The 18,722-nt window shown below is 39.8% G+C and overlaps 1 protein-coding gene across 3 annotated transcripts in view; it reads left to right on the forward strand.

The window, feature by feature from the left end:
- LOC133610313 (transmembrane protein 132D-like) overlaps positions 1-18,722 on the forward strand; it is a 55,925-nt gene that overhangs the window by 22,761 nt on the left and 14,442 nt on the right. For all 3 annotated transcript variants that reach the window (XM_061966482.2, XM_061966483.2, XM_061966484.2), the window contains 2 exons: positions 1,648-1,794; positions 7,415-7,586. In XM_061966482.2, the coding sequence (XP_061822466.1) occupies positions 1,648-1,794; positions 7,415-7,586 (319 nt within the window). The remainder of the gene's footprint in view (positions 1-1,647; positions 1,795-7,414; positions 7,587-18,722) is intronic.

The following is an 18,722-nucleotide window of genomic DNA, read 5'->3' on the forward strand; positions in this document are numbered from 1 at the left end:
TACGTGGGCGTGGTTGGGGGCGTGGCTAAAAGGGGAGGAGTATATTTACAGCTAGAATTCACCAAGTCAAGTATTTCATAGATTATATATATATATATATATATATATATATATATGTATCTATATATATACATATATATATATATATATATATATATATATATATATATAAAGAAATACTTGACGTTCAGTGAATTCTACCTATATATATATATATATATATATACGTATATATATATGTATTTTATTATATATATATATTTATATATATATACATATATATATATATATATATATATATATATATATATATATATATATATGTGTATATATATATAAAATAAATACTTGAATTTCAGTGTTCATTTATTTACACATATACACACACATAACACTCATCTACTCATTGTTGAGTTAAGGGTTGAATTGTCCATCCTTGTTCTATTCTCTGTCACTATTTTTCGAACCATGCTGAACACCTCTGATGATGCATTCTGTGTGGCACGCACAAAAGTGCTTTCATCAAATGCACTAGATGCCAGTATTGTCCTGTTTAAGAGTGTCACAACATTGCTGTTTACGGCAGACGAACTGCTTTACGGTATACAAAAACGTGACTGCTGTTGTTGTGTGTTGTTGCCACGCTGGGAGGACGTTAATGAAACTGCCTAACAATAAACCCACATAAGAAACCAAGAACTCGCCCTCCATCATTCTACAGTTATAACGTTATTGGGCAGGTATGCTCTTTATGTTGTGGGTTAGCGGACTCAGGTCCTCATGGACCTGAGTCCGCCTGAATTTCGGGAGATTTTCGGGAGAAAATTTGTCCCGGGAGGTTTTCGGGAGAGGCGCTGAATTTCGGGAGTCTCCTGGAAAATCCGGGAGGGTTGGCAAGTATGGCGATGTGGCCCTCGAGGAAAAGGAGTTTGACACCCCTGATCTAGGACAATTGTGCTAGTATCAATATTTTAAAAAATTTCAGGTTCTCCCAAAATTCTCAAATTTCCATAAAATTCCCATTCAAACATATTCATAGTTCTACAAAAAAAACCCGATTCCAACCTTTCAACCACCCACGCACACTACTCTTCCCAGTATCGAACCCAAAACATTTTTTCTCTTTCCCAAAATTCTAGTTGTCATTAACTTGAAGTGAGGCATATCTAGTTTTTGATTGGCAGGAATTGTGGCAAAAAGCAGCAGTAATGTATCTTGCAATAACAATGTCACCAGATGTGTCATCACCATGGCAACCCAGCATCATACGTTCTTCTACAGAGTCTAGAAGTGGAAAGCTTATGATACTTTCAGCACCAGAGTGGATTTGGGTGCTTTATATTTCATACTTGGATGTTTGGATATCATGTCCACATGACTATTGATCCACACATTGATCGCTTCATGTGGAAGTTGCAATTCTGGTGCTGTCTGTGTGCACTTTGAGTCCGACCTTGACCCTGCAGTCTCGCTTATCATTGATTATAGTCGGCCGACTGCGTGCTGAGTGAGGCTGCAGGAATGACAAATGATACCAGCCGATACTGCTTGGATACGGAACACAATAAACGATATCAGCAGATACTGCCTGGATACGGAACTCAATAAACATCCCATTTGTTTCCCTGCTTGTTGTGTTCCCCACAGGACCACGATGAAGTCCGGACTGGCGTTCAGCGCGCTGCGAGCCAGCGACTCGGCGTCATGGGACGTGAAGGCGCATCCTGGCAGTGTGGGCTTGCCCAACACCGTATCGTTTGTGTGCAAAAGGAAGGTTGCTGTCACGTCGAAGAGGTCAGTTAGTACTTGAACACAGGATCAGTCGCACTCATTTGACGACTGCTTTGAACCGGACTTTTTCCATCAGAATACACTTTACATCTTCAAAGACGTTTTAAAAACACAGTTTTCATTTATTTGGTATTTTCTCAAAATTAGACACGCTCAAATGTGTGCATCCCGGCTCAAATACTGTACAATATGTACGAATAACTATATTTGCTAATAACTATATGTACTAATACCTATATGTGCTAATACCTATATGTGGTAATCAGTGTTGGGACTAACGCGTTACTTTGTAACGCGTTACTGTAACGCCGTTACTATCGGCGGTAACTAGTAATCTAACGCGTTATTTTTTATATTCAGTAACTCCGTTACCGTTACTACATGATGCGTTACTGCGTTATTTTGCGTTATTTTTTATGTAGTATCGGCTAGAAACTGAGAAGATCTGAGTGTCGCTGCTGAAGAGGCGACGAAAAAGAGGCGCGCCGCGCACTGTCTGTGTGTACGTGTGTGTGTGTGAGTGTGTGTGTGGGGGAGGGGGCGTGTCTGTGTCTACTATCAAGACGTCATGGCGAACCCCGAAGCCGAGTTTCTTAAAATGGAGATATTTTCAGTACGTTTCTTTTATCGACCACAAAGAAAAGAACATTTTAGCTGAATGTAAGTTTCAAATATGCTGAAACAGCGACAAAAACAACATGCTTCGACGAAGCTAGTAAAGAGACACACTCACCTCCACCTCCAACAGCGGCTGGATTTTAACGAGGCACTGCATACGTGAAGGTACACACACTCTGTCAATTCTCTTATATACTCTTTCATTTTAAACTTTTAGAGTGTTTGATTATCACATCACTCTAAATGTTTAGACTATAAAGTTCACAAACCTAAAGAGGGATACTAGTGGGCCAGGCTAATATTTCCTTTTCTCTAAACTAAGTGGGGAAATGTGTAGAGTGTTCTGGGCTTCAGACATGATTTTATTTCAGAATTCCTTGAGAAAACGCCTGGTTAGGCTTTATGTATGTAGTGTGTGCCTTTCTTGTTTTACAGCTATGTTGTTATTATGCTGTTTGTTACTTATGTATGTTAAGTTGCAGCTATTTAAAATAGTTTTGTCAATTTGTTCTGGTCTGAAACAAATTGGCCCTTTAAAACATATCTTTGTCTTTGTGTGTTGTATGTAGAGCACATTGCTTAGCAGAGTTCAATGATGCAAATGCATGTCAAGTTGAACAACAGATTGTATTATTCTCCAGTGCAATAACAGTACTAAAATGAAGGCTAAAAGGGCATTAAATGGGGCCTTAAAAAAATTAAAATATATATATATATAAGTAACTAAATAGTTACTTTTCACAGTAACGCATTACTTTTTGGTTTAAGTAACTGAGTTAGTAACTGAGTTACTTTTGAAATAAAGTAACTAGTAACTGTAACTAGTTACTGGTTTTCAGTAACTAACCCAACACTGGTGGTAATAACTATATGTGCTAATAACTATATGTACTAATACCTGTATGTGCTAATAACTATATGTGCTAATAACTATATGTACTAATAACTATATGTACTAATACCTATATGTGCTAATAACTATTTGTACTAATACCTATATGTGCTAATAACTATATGTGCTAATAACTATATGTACTAATACCTATATGTGCTAATAACTATTTGTACTAATACCTATATGTGCTAATAACTACAGTATATGTGCTAATAACTATATGTACTAATACCTATATGTGCTAATAACTACTTGTACAAATACCTATATGTGCTAATAACTATATGTACTAATAACTATATGTACTAATACCTATATGTGCTAATAACTATATGTACTAATACCTATATGTACTAATAACTATAGGTGCTAATAACTATATGTACTAATACCTATATGTACTAATAACTATAATTGCTAATACCTATATGTACTAATAACTATATGTACTAATACATATATGTACTAATAACTATATGTGCTAATAACTATATGTACTAATAACTATATGTGCTAATAACTATATGTACTAATAACTATATGTACTAATACCTATATGTACTAATAACTATATGTGCTAATAACTATATGTACTAATAACTATATGTACTAATAACTATATGTACTAATACCTATATGTACTAATAACTATATGTGCTAGACTTATTACTTTGCCACATCGGGGCCACATTGGGAACACATTGGGGCAGCATTGGGGACACATTGGAGCAGCATTGAGGACACATTGGGGCAGCATTGGGGACACATTAGGGCCAAAATGGGGAAACATTAGGGTCACATTGGGGACACGTAAAAGCCACATTGGGGACACATTAGGGCCTCTCTTGGGTCACATCCGGGACACATTAGGGCGACATTGGGACACATTGGGGACGAATTAGAGCCACATTGGGGACACATCAGGGCCTCTCTTGGGCCACATTGGGGACAAATTAGAGCCACGATTGGGGACACATCAGGGCCTCTCTTGGGCCACATTGGGGCCACATCCGGGACACATTAGGGCCACATTGGGTCACATTGGGGCCACATCCGGTACACATTAGGGCGACATTGGGCCACATTGGGGACACATTGGGGCCACATTGGGGCAACATTGGGGACACATCAGGGCCACATTGGGGACACATTAGGGCCACATTAGGGACACTTTGGGGACACATTGGGGCAGCATTGCGGACACGTTGAGGCTTCTCTTGGGCCACATTGGGGCCATATTAGAGCCACATTAGAGCCACATTGGGGTCACATTAGGGCCTCTCTTGGACCTTATTAGAGCCACATTAGAGCCACTTTGGGGTCACATTAGGGCCTCTCTTGGGCCTTATTAGAGCCACATTGGGGACACATTAGGGCCTCTCTTGGGACACACTGGGGACCCATCCGGGACACATTAGGGCCAGATTGCGGACACAATGGGTCAGCAATGGGCTACAATGGGTTTCAATGGGGACACATTAGGGCCTCTTGGGCCACATTCGGGACACATTAGGGCGACATTGGGCCACATTCGGGCCACATTGGGGAAGCATTGGGAACACATTAGGGCCACATGGGGGACACATTAGAGCCACATTGGGGTCATATTAGGTCCTCTCTTTCGCCACATTGGGACCACATTAGAGCCACATTGTGGACACATTGGGGCAGCATTGGGGATACATATGGGCCAAATTGGGGACACATTACGGGCCACATTGGGGACACATCCGGGCCACAATAGGGCGAGATTGGGGCCACATTGGGGACACATTGGGGCAGCATTGGGGTCACATTAGGGCTTCTCTTGGGCCACATCCGGGACTAATTAGGGCCACATTGGGAACACATTAGGCACACATTGGGGCCACAATTGGGGCAGCATTGGGGCCACATTGGAGACACATTGGGCTACATTGGGGGCGCATTGGGGACACATTAGGGCCACCTTGAGGCCACATTGGAGACACATTAGGGCCACCGGAATCTCATAAAGATTCCATTTACTTGTGATCTAAACAGTCATGTGGAAACAAATCGGATTTGTAAAAACTCCAATTTGCTCCACTTTGGCCTGCAGTGTAAACATAGTCTGTGATTTGGACAAACTCCAATTTGTTCCACTTCGGCCTGCAGTGTATAGGTAGTCTGTGATTTGCTGTGCTGGCATTGCATTGTATCCAAAACTGCAGACATGTTATGAAGTGTTATGTTTCATTCATGGTGCGTCACCTCTGCCCAGCAACCTCACGTCCAGGCAGCGACACCGCTGGCCGGCCCCCCCACCCGCTGTCCGGCCCGACCCACTTATCCGTAATCGTCCATAATCAGGGCTCCGTTATCCGGGGCTTAAGCGCTTGCACGTTCAGAAGGGAGGATTAGAAAGGAGAGATATTCCAAGTTGTGTGCCATCATGTACCGTGCCCCTCCCCCACACATTCCCATCGCTGCTCTGTAGCGATGTGAGGGGGCTTTAATGTCCCCCCCAACAGAAGGATTTCCAGGAAATAAGGCCATGAACCCCTTCCGTGTTTCCTCAGTGGAGTCACTTGCCTGCATCACTTCTAGTCAGTGACATAAATAGATGTCAGAAATGAGTCTTATGGAGGTGCCATTAAAAAAGTGTGAGAGAAGCTTTCATGTCAAGCATTTTGCAAACTGGCACAGATGTTGACCTTTGACCTCATCCATCAACACCAGCAGATGCATTGTGGGACATCTGGGTTATTAAAGAGAACTGCACTTTTTTAAAGAATGCTGTCTATTATTCACATTATGTAAGACAAGAACACATATGTTTTTCTTTTTTTGTGCATTAGAAATCGTAAACAAACTCTAGCAAGAGTCAGCTAACAATGGAGCCAATGAGAGTTGTTCTATTACGCCTATAAAACGCTCTAAACCTCCGTCAAGGTTTTATATACACACTGTAAGTTTATATGTAGTATCTAGTAACATTCATAATAACATGTAATATTTACATATTTTGATCATGTTAAGTCTATTCATTTCACAACATTCACTTTCCCTTCAACAACAACAAGACTACTAATCATGGCAGACTTGATGAGAGACAACAAAGACTACTTTGGGACAAATGATGATCCAGAAACTTCTATTTTTGATCCTGAATATAAGGAGGATAATCTACAAGTTTTAGAAGCTGTGTGCTAAACAGATGCAGCTTAAGCATCACGTAGCAGTATTGCTAAGTGCTAAAGAAGATACACAAAAATAATAAAACTATCACTTACTGTATAATGTCTGCTCTCATTGGGATGAAGACTGATGGGATGTTTGTATCGTCCCCTTTACATCAACAATTCATCATCATCTCCGGGTCAAAGTTGGATGTCAAAGTTGACCAACTTGTGGGTTTAAAAAGTTAAAGTACCCATGATTGTCACACACACACTTGGTGTGGCGAAATTATTCTCTGCATTTGACCCATCACCCTTGAGGGGAGCAGTGAGCAGCAGCGGGGGCCGCGCCCTGGATTCATTTTCGGTGATTTAACCCCCAATTCCAACCCTTGATGCTGAGTGTCAAGCAGGGAGGTAATGAGTCCCATTTTTATCGTCTTTGGTATGACTCGACCGGGGTTTGAATTCACGACCTACCGATCTCAGGGCGGACACTGTAACCACTCGGCCACTGAGCAGGTGGTAGATTTAACTTTCACCAACTCAGAGGCCATGCAGCAGCTCATTATGTCAATATAGCAGCATGAGCTGGATAGCTCTCTGTGATCACAGCGCCGCTAAAAGTAGTTCCTCGGCTTTAGCGCTTCTAATACCAAATATGGCTTGTACTTGTTAATATTCAGGTCACGACGTGTAAATGGAGTATTCCTGGATGTTTTTTCAGAGGACTTTGTGGGCAGACTAGAAGACTCCAGTCTTCTGCATAGCATGAAAAAGACAGAAACATACAGGATGTGTTCCAGTCTCACATTCGGATCGTGAATGATTCAAGAAATAAATCCAACAACATTTTCGCTTTAAAAATATTACCAATATTTTTGAATTTTACTACCATGGACTTATTTCCCTGAATTTTTTTTGGGGTGATAATGTGGGCTCCATTTCAACAGAACTTTCTGTCTAACAGGGGTCTTCTGGAGGTTCTCCAAGTGGACTTTTTGGTCAAAGACGTGTCCGAGCAGGCCGAGACTCACATCATCTCCTGGCGCCTGGATCAGCCGGGGAACGTCAGGGACGTGGGCCAGATGCGGCTCTACACCAGCCAGAGAGACTACGTGGGTCTGGCCCCGGTGGTCCTGGTGAGAGCAAGCACAGTACAAATTGCCAGTGTTGAGTTAGTTACTGAAAACCAGTAACTAGATACAGTTACTAGTTACTTTATTTCAAAAGTAACTCAGTTACTTACACCAAAAAGTAATGTGTTACTGTGAAAAGTAACTATTTAGTTACTTATATATATATTTTTTAAGGCCCCCTTTAATGCCCTTTTAGCCTTCATTTCAGTACTGTTATTGCACTGGAGCAGGGGTGCTCACACTTTTTCTGCAGGCGAGCTACTTTTCAATTGATCAAGTCGTGGGGATCTACCTCATTCATATATATAATTTATATTTACTTATTTATGAAATATATGTTTTTGTTAATAAGTTAAAGGTGTTTAATGATAATGCAATCATGTTTAACACATATAGTTAATATTGTTAATAAATTAAAGGTGTTTAATGATAATACAAGAATGTTTAATACATATAGTTAATATTGTTAATAAATTAAAGGTGTTTATTGATAATACAAGTATGTTTAATACATATAGTTAATATTGTTAACAAGTTAAAGGTGTTTAAAGATAATGCAAGCATGTTTAATACATATAATTAATATTGTTAACAAGTTAAAGGTGTTTAATGATAATACAAGCATGTTTAATACATATAGTTAATATTATTAATAAGTTAAAGGTGTTTAAAGATAATACAAGCATGTTTAACACATATAGTTAATATTGTTAACAAGTTAAAGGTGTTTAAAGATAATGCAGGCATGTTTAACACATATAGTTAATATTGTTAACAAGTTAAGGTGTTTAAAGATAATACAGGCATGTTTAACACATATAGATTCCTTTCTTTCATGAAGACAAGAATATAAGTTGGTGTATTACCTGATTCTGATGACTTGCATTGATTGGAATCAGACAGTGGTGCTAAAAACGTCCGCATTTTCGAATGGAGGAGAAAAAAGTCCTCCTTTCTGTCCAATACCACATGAAAGTGGTTGGTTTTTGGCATCTTATTTGTCCAGCTTCCGTACTCCTTTGTATACACTTTACAAGAAATACATTGTCGGCAAACTCCGTAGCTTGCTAGCTTGTGCACGCCAGCTTTCTGAGACTCGTTTTGTTAGCGCAACTGTGCAACTGTGCAGTCGGTCTTTGGGGTTTTGACGACAGGTACGGCGCCAGTCGGTAATTTTAATGAGCTGGCGGCAGCCAGCGTCATCTCAGAAGACCCTCGGGTGCCGTGAATGTCAATCAAGTGACGAAAGTGACGTCATAGTGAAGATTTATGATCGCTCATTTTTAGGACTATTTTTTTAATGTCTGGCTGGTGATCGACCGGTAGCTCGCGATCGACGTAATGAGCACCCCTGCACTGGAGAATAATACAATCTGTTGATCAACTTAACATGCATTTGCATCACTGAACTCTGCTAAGCAATGTGGTCTACATACGACACACAAAGACAAAGATATGTTTCAAAGGGCCAATTTGTTTCAGGCCAGAACAAATTGACAAAACTATTTTAAATAGCTGCAACATAACATACATAAGTAACAAACAGCATAATAACAACATAGCTGTAAACCAAGGAAGACACACACTACATACACAAAGCCGAACCAGGCGTTTTTTTCTCTCAAGGAATTCTGAAATAAAATCATGTCTGAAGCCCAGAACACTACACATTTCCCCAGTTTTAGTTTAGAGATAAGGAAAGATTGGCCTGGCCCACTAGCATCCCTCTTTATGTTTGTGAACTTTATAGTCTATACATTTAGAGTGATGTGATAATCAAACACTCTAGAAGTCTAGAATGAAAGAGCAACAGTATATAAGAGAATTGACAGAGTGTGTGTACCTTCAGTGCGCAGTGCCTCGTTAAAATCCAGCCGCTATTGCTTAGGAGGTGAAGTGTGTCTCTCTTTACTAGCTTTGTCGAAGCATGTTGCTTTTGTAGCTGTTTCAGCAGATTTGAATTGCTAGGATAGGATCTTTGATCCAAGACACAACTTACATTTAACTAAAATGTTCTTTTCTTTGTGGTCGACAAAAGAAAAGTAGTGAGAATATCTCCATGTTAAGAAACTCGGTTTCGGGCTTTGCCATGTCTTGTTAGTAAACACAGACACAGCGCGCGGCGCCCCTCCTCCTTGTCGCCTCTTCCGCAGCGCTCCAATAAAACACACTCAGATCTTCTCAGTTTCTAGCCGATACTACATAAAAAAAAACTTAAAATAACGCAGTAACGCATCATGTAGTAACGGTAACTGAATATAAAAAATAACGCGCTAGATTACTATTTACCGTCGAAATAGTTAGTTAGTCCCAACACTGCAAATTGCACCTAATAGTCCACAACAACACCTTGCACAATACAAATATACTGAACACAACACTTTTGTTTTTTTTTACTAAATACACAAAAGACCTATGTCAAATGTGTCCAAATCTGTGTTGGTGAGCATTTCTTCTTTGCCATGATCATCCATCCCACCTCACAGGTGGGGCATATCAAGGTGCTGATTAAACAGCGTGATGATTGCACAGGTGTGCCTTAGGCTGCCCACAATAAAAGGCCACTCTGAAAAGCCACACTCAGGTTGTTGATTGTGGCCTGTGGAATGTTGGTCCACTCTTCATCAATGGCTGTGCCAAGTTCTTGGATATTGGCAGGAAGTGAAACACGCTGATGGTCTCGTCAACGTTGACATCAGCAAATTCGCTCTCCCACACGACGCCACACAAGCTGTCTGCCATCTACCCTGAGTCGGTCAGGACGACCAACTGCAGTCAGGTGGAGACCCCGATGAGGACGACGAGCATGCAGATGAGCTCCCCTGAGACGGTTTCTCACAGTTTGTGCAGAAATTCATTGCTTATGCAAACTAATTGTTGCAGCAGCTGTCCGTGTGGCTGGTCTCAGACGATCATGGAGGTGCACCTCTTGGATGTGGAGTTCCTGGACTGGTGTGACTACACGTGGTCTGCGGTTGTGAGACCGGTTGGATGTACTGCCAAATTCTCTGAAACGCCTTTGTAGACAACTTATTGTAGGGAAATGAAGCACGGGCAACAGCTCTGGTGGACATTCCTGCAGTCAGCATGCCAACTGCACGCTCCCTCAAAACTTGCAACACCTGTGGCATTGTGTTGTGTGATAAAACTGCACATTTCTGAGTGGCCTTTTATTGTGGGCAGCCTAAGGCACACCTGTGCAATAATCATGCTGTTTAATCAGTGTCTTGATATGCCACACCTGTGATGGGTTATCTTGGCAAAGAAGAAATGCTCACTAACACAGATTTAGACAGATTTGTCAACAATATTTAAAAGGAATAGGTTTTTTGTGTATATAGTCAAAGTTTTACTTCTTTGACTTGTGTGGAAAAATGGGAACAAAAACAAAAGTGTTGCGTTTATATAGAGCTGCTCGCTCACTGACAGGCAGGCGTGCAATTCATATGTGTTCTATCATTCATGTGATCACTCCTCTCACCAGTTATTCATGCTAAGAACCACAACCTTGCATCACAGAAATACAGACAGAATCAAAATAATCCACATAGTTATAGTACGCAACACACTTGTTGTCACACAAACATTTGCTCTTTGCATACAGTATCTGACATACAGCTAATGCAATCGCTCCTCCCACCAGTTATTCATGTTAAGAGACACCACCTTGGGTAACAGAAATAAACAGAGGGAATAAAAAAAAATCCACATAGTCCGTGATAGACTTGTTGTCACACAAACATTTGCACTTTGCATACAGTATCTGTCATACAACTAATGCAATCGCTCCTCCCACCAGTTATTCATGTAAAGAGACGGCACCTTGAGTAACAGAAATAGACAGAAAGAATAAAAACAATCCACATAGTCCGCAATAGACTTGCTGTCACAAACATTTGCTCTTTGCATACAGTATCTGTCATACAACTAATGCAATCGCTCCTCCCACCAGTTATTCATGTAAAGAGACGCCACCTTGTGTAACAGAAATAGATAGACAGAATCCACACAGTCATAGTCCGCAGCACACTTGTCACACGAATATTTGCCCTTTGCATACATGATGTGTCATGATGCATGCAATCGTTCCTCCTACCAGTTATTCATGTAAAGAGACACCACATTGCGTAACAGAAACAGACAGAAAGAATCAAAAGAATCCACATAGTCATATTCTCCAACAGACTTGTTGCCACACAAACATTTTCTCTTTGCATACGGTATCTGTCATATAACTAATGCAATCGCTCCTCCCACCAGTTATTCATGTAAAGAGATGCCACCTTGCGTAACAGAAATAGAAAGAATCAAAAGAATCCATATAGTCATAGTCTCCATTAGACTTGTTGTCACACAAAAATGTGCTCTTTGCATACAGTATCTGTCATACAACTAATGCAATCGCTCCTCCCACCAGTTATTCATGTAAAGAGATGCCACCTTGCGTAACAGAAATAGACAGAAAGAATCAAAAGAATCCACATAGTCATAGTCTCCAATAGACTTGTTGTCACACAAAAATTTGCTCTTTGCATACAGTATCTGTCATACAACTAATGCAATCGCTCCTCCCACCAGTTATTCATGTAAAGAGATGCCACCTTGCGTAACAGAAATAGACAGAAAGAATCAAAAGAATCCACGTAGTCATAGTCTCCAATAGACTTGTTGTCACACGAACATTTGCTCTTTGTGCATGGTATCTGTCATACAACTAATGCAATCGCTCCTCCCACCAGTTATTCATGTAAAGAGATGTCACCTTGCGTAACAGAAATAGACAGAAAGAATCAAAAGAATCCACGTAGTCATAGTCTCCAATAGACTTGTTGTCGCACGAACATTTGCTCTTTGCGCATGGTATCTGTCATACAACTAATGCAATCGCTCCTCCCACCAGTTATTCATGTAAAGAGACGTCATTGGGTAACAGAAATAGACAGAAAGAATAAAAATAATCCACATAGTCAGAGTCTCCAATAGACTTGTTGTCACACGAACATTTGCTCTTTGCGCATGGTATCTGTCATACAACTAATGCAATCGCTCCTCTCACCAGTTATTCATGTAAAGAGACGTCATTGGGTAACAGAAATAGACAGAAAGAAAAAAAATAATCCACATAGTCAGAGTCTCCAATAGACTTGTTGTCACACGAACATTTGCTCTTTGCGCATGGTATCTGTCATACAACTAATGCAATCGCTCCTCCCACCAGTTATTCATGTAAAGAGACGTCATTGGGTAACAGAAATAGACAGAAAGAATAAAAATAATCCACATAGTCAGAGTCTCCAATAGACTTGTTGTCACACAAACATTTGCTCTTTGCATACAGTATCTGTCATACAGCTAATGCAATCGCTCCTCCCACCAGATAAACATGCGCAGAAATGCCACAATGCACAATTGAAATAAATAGAATGTCTCGAACTATTTCACAAAGTCAACGCTGCTCGCTCCGTGACAAGCACGCATGCAATTCATATGTGTTATATATATACTCCTCCCACCAGTTAATAATGCCAAAAACCACCACATTTCATAACAAAACTAATCTACATAGTCATAGTCTGCAATACACTTGCACATGCACTCTGTATGTGTCATGATTCATGCAGTCACTCCTCCCGCCAGTTATTCATGCTAAGAACCACCTCTTTGCGTCATAGAAATACAGGCATAATGCAAAATAATCCACATAGTCATAGTCCACAATACACTTGTTGCCACACGAACATACAACTAATGCAATCGCTCCTCCCACCAGATATTATGATTTGTCTACATACATCAGCAGACAAATTAGGAGCTTTTTTTTTGTTTACTTACTAAAAGACAAGTTGTCTAATGTGTTCACTATTGAAACATATGTTTAATGTACCGTAAGCTTTTTGTTAAAATAAAGCCAATAATGCAAATTTTTTGTGGTCCCCTTTTTTTTTTAAAGTATCGAAAAGTATCGAAATACATTTTGGTACCAAAATATTGGTATCGGGACAACCCTACTACCGGTACTAGTACACAATACTACTGCAATAGTACTACACGCAGAGTAAATGAGACGATTGCAGCAACACGGCGCCGCCTACTGAGCAGCTGATGCTGCGCTGACCCACTGGCTTAAGGTTGGCTCCAATAAAATGTGTCTTTTTTCAAATCGCGGTCAGCAGCTGTCAATTCAGCCAGCTCAGATTGCCAAACATCTGCCCCGCTGCTTCGGTCTTTGCGGGACGGGGGGAAAAAAGCCTTAGCTTCTTAGAGGCAGCTTCTGAAGTAAATTAAAACAGCAGAGATCTTATTAAGTGGAAAGCATCTTTAAGTCCTTGTGCCAGTCCAAGTGTGGAAGCACAGCTGATAAGCATGTTGGAGGAGAAGGTGAAACAGGGGGCAGGAAATTACACGTCATCAGGTTGAGGTGTTACTGTGAGGGATAACATCATATAATACCTTTTTATTATAATCCACACCTTTTTGGACGCTTTATCTTCACATGCTTCACAACTGGGTGTCCAAACCTTTTCCACTGAGGGCCACAGTCTGAAAAAGGAAAGTACCATAGGGCTATTTTGATATTGTATTCAGTATCTATTTTGGCAATTAGAACTCTCCTCTATGTTAACCTACTCATTAGCCTTGTGGTTGGAGTGTCCGCCCTGAAACCGGTAGGTCGTGAGTTCACACCCCGGCTGAGTCATACCAAAGACTATATCAAGTGTTGGAATCGGGGGTTAAATCACCAAAATGATTCCCGAACGCCACCACAGCTAATGCTCACTGCTCCCCTCACCTCCAAGGGGATGGGTCAAATGCAGAGGGTAAGTTCCCCACACCTAGTGTGTGTCTGACTATCAGTGGTACTTTAGCGTTAACTTAAAGGTATCGGGGACCCAAAAGGGTCTCAATCATTAATACATACAAACCCCGTTTCCATATGAGTTAGGAAATTGTGTTAGATGTAAATATAAACGGAATACAATGATTTGCAAATCATTTTCAACCCATATTCAGTACAAAGACAACATATTTCATGTTCAAACTGATTTTTGCAAATAATCATTAACTTTAGAATTTGATGTCAGCAACACGTGACAAAGAAGTTGGGAAAGGTGGCAATAAATACTGATAAAGTTGAGGAATGCTCATCAAACACTTATTTGGATAATCCCACAGGTGTACAGGCAAATTGGGAACAGGTGGGTGCCATGATTGGATATAAAAGTAGATTCCATGAAATGCTCAGTCATTCACAAACAAGGATGGGGCGAGGGTCAACACTTTGCCAACAAGTGCGTGAGCAAATTGTTGAACAGTTTAAGAAAAACCTTTCTCAACCAGCTATTGCAAGGAATTTAGGGATTTCAACATCTACGGTCAGTAATATCATCAAAGGGTTCAGAGAATCTGGAGAAGTCACTGCACGTAAGCAGCTAAGCTTGTGACCCTCGATCCCTCAGGCTGTACTGCATCAACAAGCGACATCAGTGTGTAAAGGATATCACCACATGGTCTCAGGAACACTTCAGAAACCCACTGTCAGTAATTACAGTTGGTCGCCACATCTGTAAGTGCAAGTTTAAACTCTCCTATGCAAGGCGAAACCCGTGTATCAACAACACCCAGAAACGCCGTCGGCTTCGCTGGGCCTGAGCTCATCTAAGATGGACTGATACAAAGTGGAAAAGTGTTCTGTGGTCTGAGGAGTCCACATTTCAAATTGTTTTTGGAAACTGTGGACGTCGTGTCCTCCGGACCAAAGAGGAAAAGAACCATCCGGATTGTTATAGGCGCAAAGTTGAAAAGCCAGCATCTGTGATGGTATGGGGGTGTATTAGTGCCCAAGACATGGGTAACTTACACATCTGTGAAGGCGCCATTAATGCTGAAAGGTACATACAGGTTTTGGAGCAACATATGTTGCCATCCAAGCAACGTCACCATGGACGCCCCTGCTTATTACAGCAAAACAATGCCAAGCCACGTGTTACATCAACGTGGCTTCATAGTAAAAGAGTGCGGGTACTAGACTGGCCTGCCTGTAGTCTAGACCTGTCTCCCATTGAAAATGTGTGGCGCATTATGAAGCCTAAAATACCACAACAGAGACCCCCGGACTGTTGAACAACTTAAGCTGTACATCAAGCAAGAATGGGAAAGAATTCCAGCCTGAGAAACTTAACGAATGTGTCTCCTCAGTTCCCAAATGTTTACTGAGTGTTGTTAAAAGGAAAGGCCATGTAACACAGTGGTGAACATGCCCTTTCCCAACTAATTTGGCACGTGTTGCAGCCATGAAATTCTAAGTTAATTATTATTTGCAAAAAAAAAAAAAAAAAAAAAGTTTGAGTTTGAACATCAAATATCTTGTCTTTGTAGTGCAATCAATTGAAAATGGGTTGAAAAGGATTTACAAAACATTGTATTCCGTTTATATTTACATCTAACACAATTTCCCAACTCATATGGAAACGGGGTTTGTATATTTGTTTTACTCTAAAAGCTAAAATATTTATAGATCAACTTCATATCGATTTTTTGACATAAAGTTATGGTATGCTCTTTATTGTGATTGCACAAGTACAACGAACGACATTTCATTTTCACCACAAACCTGACAGGACAGGAACGCTGATGGGTCGCCACTTAACGGCGCCCCGTAAAAGGTGGGGAAAAGGTAGACGCTGGGGAGGGATGAGTAAAAAAAAAAGTCAATCTCAGACTGGGCTCTGATGTGGGGAGGGGGACACTGCTGCCTTGTCCTTCATGTGGGTGTGGGTGTGCATATGGCCATTGTCCAGGGTGTAGTGAAGTTGTGTCTATAGGCTTGGAGTCACTCTGCAGGCGTTACGAGCAAAGTTAAACTCCCAAGTGTTGTTGGAGAAGAGAGAGCGGCGATCTCTGTGATGTCCTTCAGGGATGTTTTCAGAACATCCTTCATATGTTGTGAGCAGCGTCAAGGCCATTTGAGGGAGTCCAATGGTAGATAAGGATTTTTGTTTTCCAAGCGAGCAGACATGTCCTTGGCTTGTCTGATCTAATCGTCCATTCTGGCTCTCAGTTGATCAATCTCTGTATTTCAGTAAGTCTTTCAGTGATGTTGTCCAACTTACCATTCAGTTCTAAAATGGCCACAGTCTGAAAAAAAAAAAAAAAAGTTAAACAAAAAGCGTAAACAAGACAAAGAGGCAAGCGGGCAGAAACAGAGAGGGGAGGGGAGTGTGACCGCCTTCACCAAGTGCCGAGAGAGAGAAGTCATATATATCTTAAATCTTTTAGGCCCTTTTTGTAAAAAACAAAACAAAAAAAACTGTTTTTTTATGGCAAAAACACAAAATATGCAATTTTTCAAGAATAACATTCAAAATACAATATTTGATGTAAAGCAATTGAAGTTTTAAATAGGTCAATAATTCAAAACAACATTGTTTTTTAATTTATTATTATTTTTTGAACGATTAAAAAATAAATCAGACTAAATGTCTCGGGGATCCAAAAGACCACATTCATAAAATTGTTTAAAATATGTCATATCAATATATATATTTTTTTTACTTTCAACGTTTAAAATCTCCAAAACAATGATTCTCATACTGTGGAATGTATACCACTAGCGGTACGCAGACTTAATTCAATATTTAAATACAGTGTTACTGTTCAAACTGTGTGTAACGCAGACTGGGCTGCGTTTCATTGTATGCTTAAGCCTACTATGCTGCTGTATTTTAATGTTGTCTTTATGGTGGTACTTAATGAATACTTAGACCTACTATGCTACTGTATTTTAATGTTGTCTTTATGGTGGTACTTAATAAATACTTATACCTACTATGCTACTGTATGTTAATGTTGTCTTTATGGTGGTACTTAATGAATACTTAGACCTACTATGCTACTGTATTTTAATGTTGCCATTATGGTGGTACTTAATGAATACTTAGACCTACTATGCTACTGTATTTTAATGTTGCCATTATGGTGGTACTGAATGAATACTTAGTCCCACTATGCTACTGTATTTTAATGTTGCCATTATAGTGGTACTTAATGAATGCTTAGGTCTACTATGCTACTGTACTTAATGAATACTTAGGCCTACTACGCTACTGTATTTTAATGTTGTCATTATGGTGGTACTTAATGAATACTTAGGTCTACTACACTACTGTATTTTAATGTTGTCATTATGGTGGTACTTAATAAATACTTAGACCTACTATGCTACTGTACTTAATGAATACTTAGGCCTACTACGCTACTGTATTTTAATGTTGTCATTATGGTGGTACTTAATGAATACTTAGGTCTACTACACTACTGTATTTTAATGTTGTCATTATGGCGGTACGTAATGAATACCTAGGTCTACTACACTACTGTATTTTAATGTTGTCATTATGGTGGTATTTAATAAATACTTAGACCTACTATGCTACTGTATTTGAATGTTGTCATTATGGTGGTACTTAATGAATACTTAGGCCTACTACACAGCGGTATTTTAATGTCATTATGGTGGTACTTAATGAATACTTAGGCCTACTACATTACTGTATTTTAATGTTGTCATTATGGCGGTACGTAATGAATACCTAGGTCTACTACACTACTGTATTTTAATGTTGTCATTATGGTGGTATTTAATAAATACTTAGACCTACTATGCTACTGTATTTGAATGTTGTCATTATGGTGGTACTTAATGAATACTTAGGCCTACTACACAGCGGTATTTTAATGTCATTATGGTGGTACTTAATGAATACTTAGGCCTACTACATTACTGTATTTTAATGTTGTCATTATAGTGGTACTTAATGAATACTTAGGTCTACTATGCTACTATATTTTTAATGTTGTCATTATGGTGGTACTTAATGAATATTTAGGCCTACTATGTTACTGTATTTTAATGTTGGCCATTATGCTGATACATGGTGAACAAACGTTCCGCTCGAGATCAACTTCAGATCTCTCCGTCGATTATAAGTTTGTATTATTTTTTGTCAAAAAAAAAAGGACTGCATGGCAGCTTTGTGTAATTCGTCAATATTGCAACATTTTCTTGTTACATTGCAACTGTGTGCTCTTTTATTACACTTTTCTTTTTTTTTTAATCCAAGTATTTTTTAAATGTGCCCT

Source organism: Nerophis lumbriciformis, linkage group LG11, assembly GCF_033978685.3.
Source record: "Nerophis lumbriciformis linkage group LG11, RoL_Nlum_v2.1, whole genome shotgun sequence".
Taxonomy (NCBI): Eukaryota; Metazoa; Chordata; class Actinopteri; order Syngnathiformes; family Syngnathidae; genus Nerophis; species Nerophis lumbriciformis.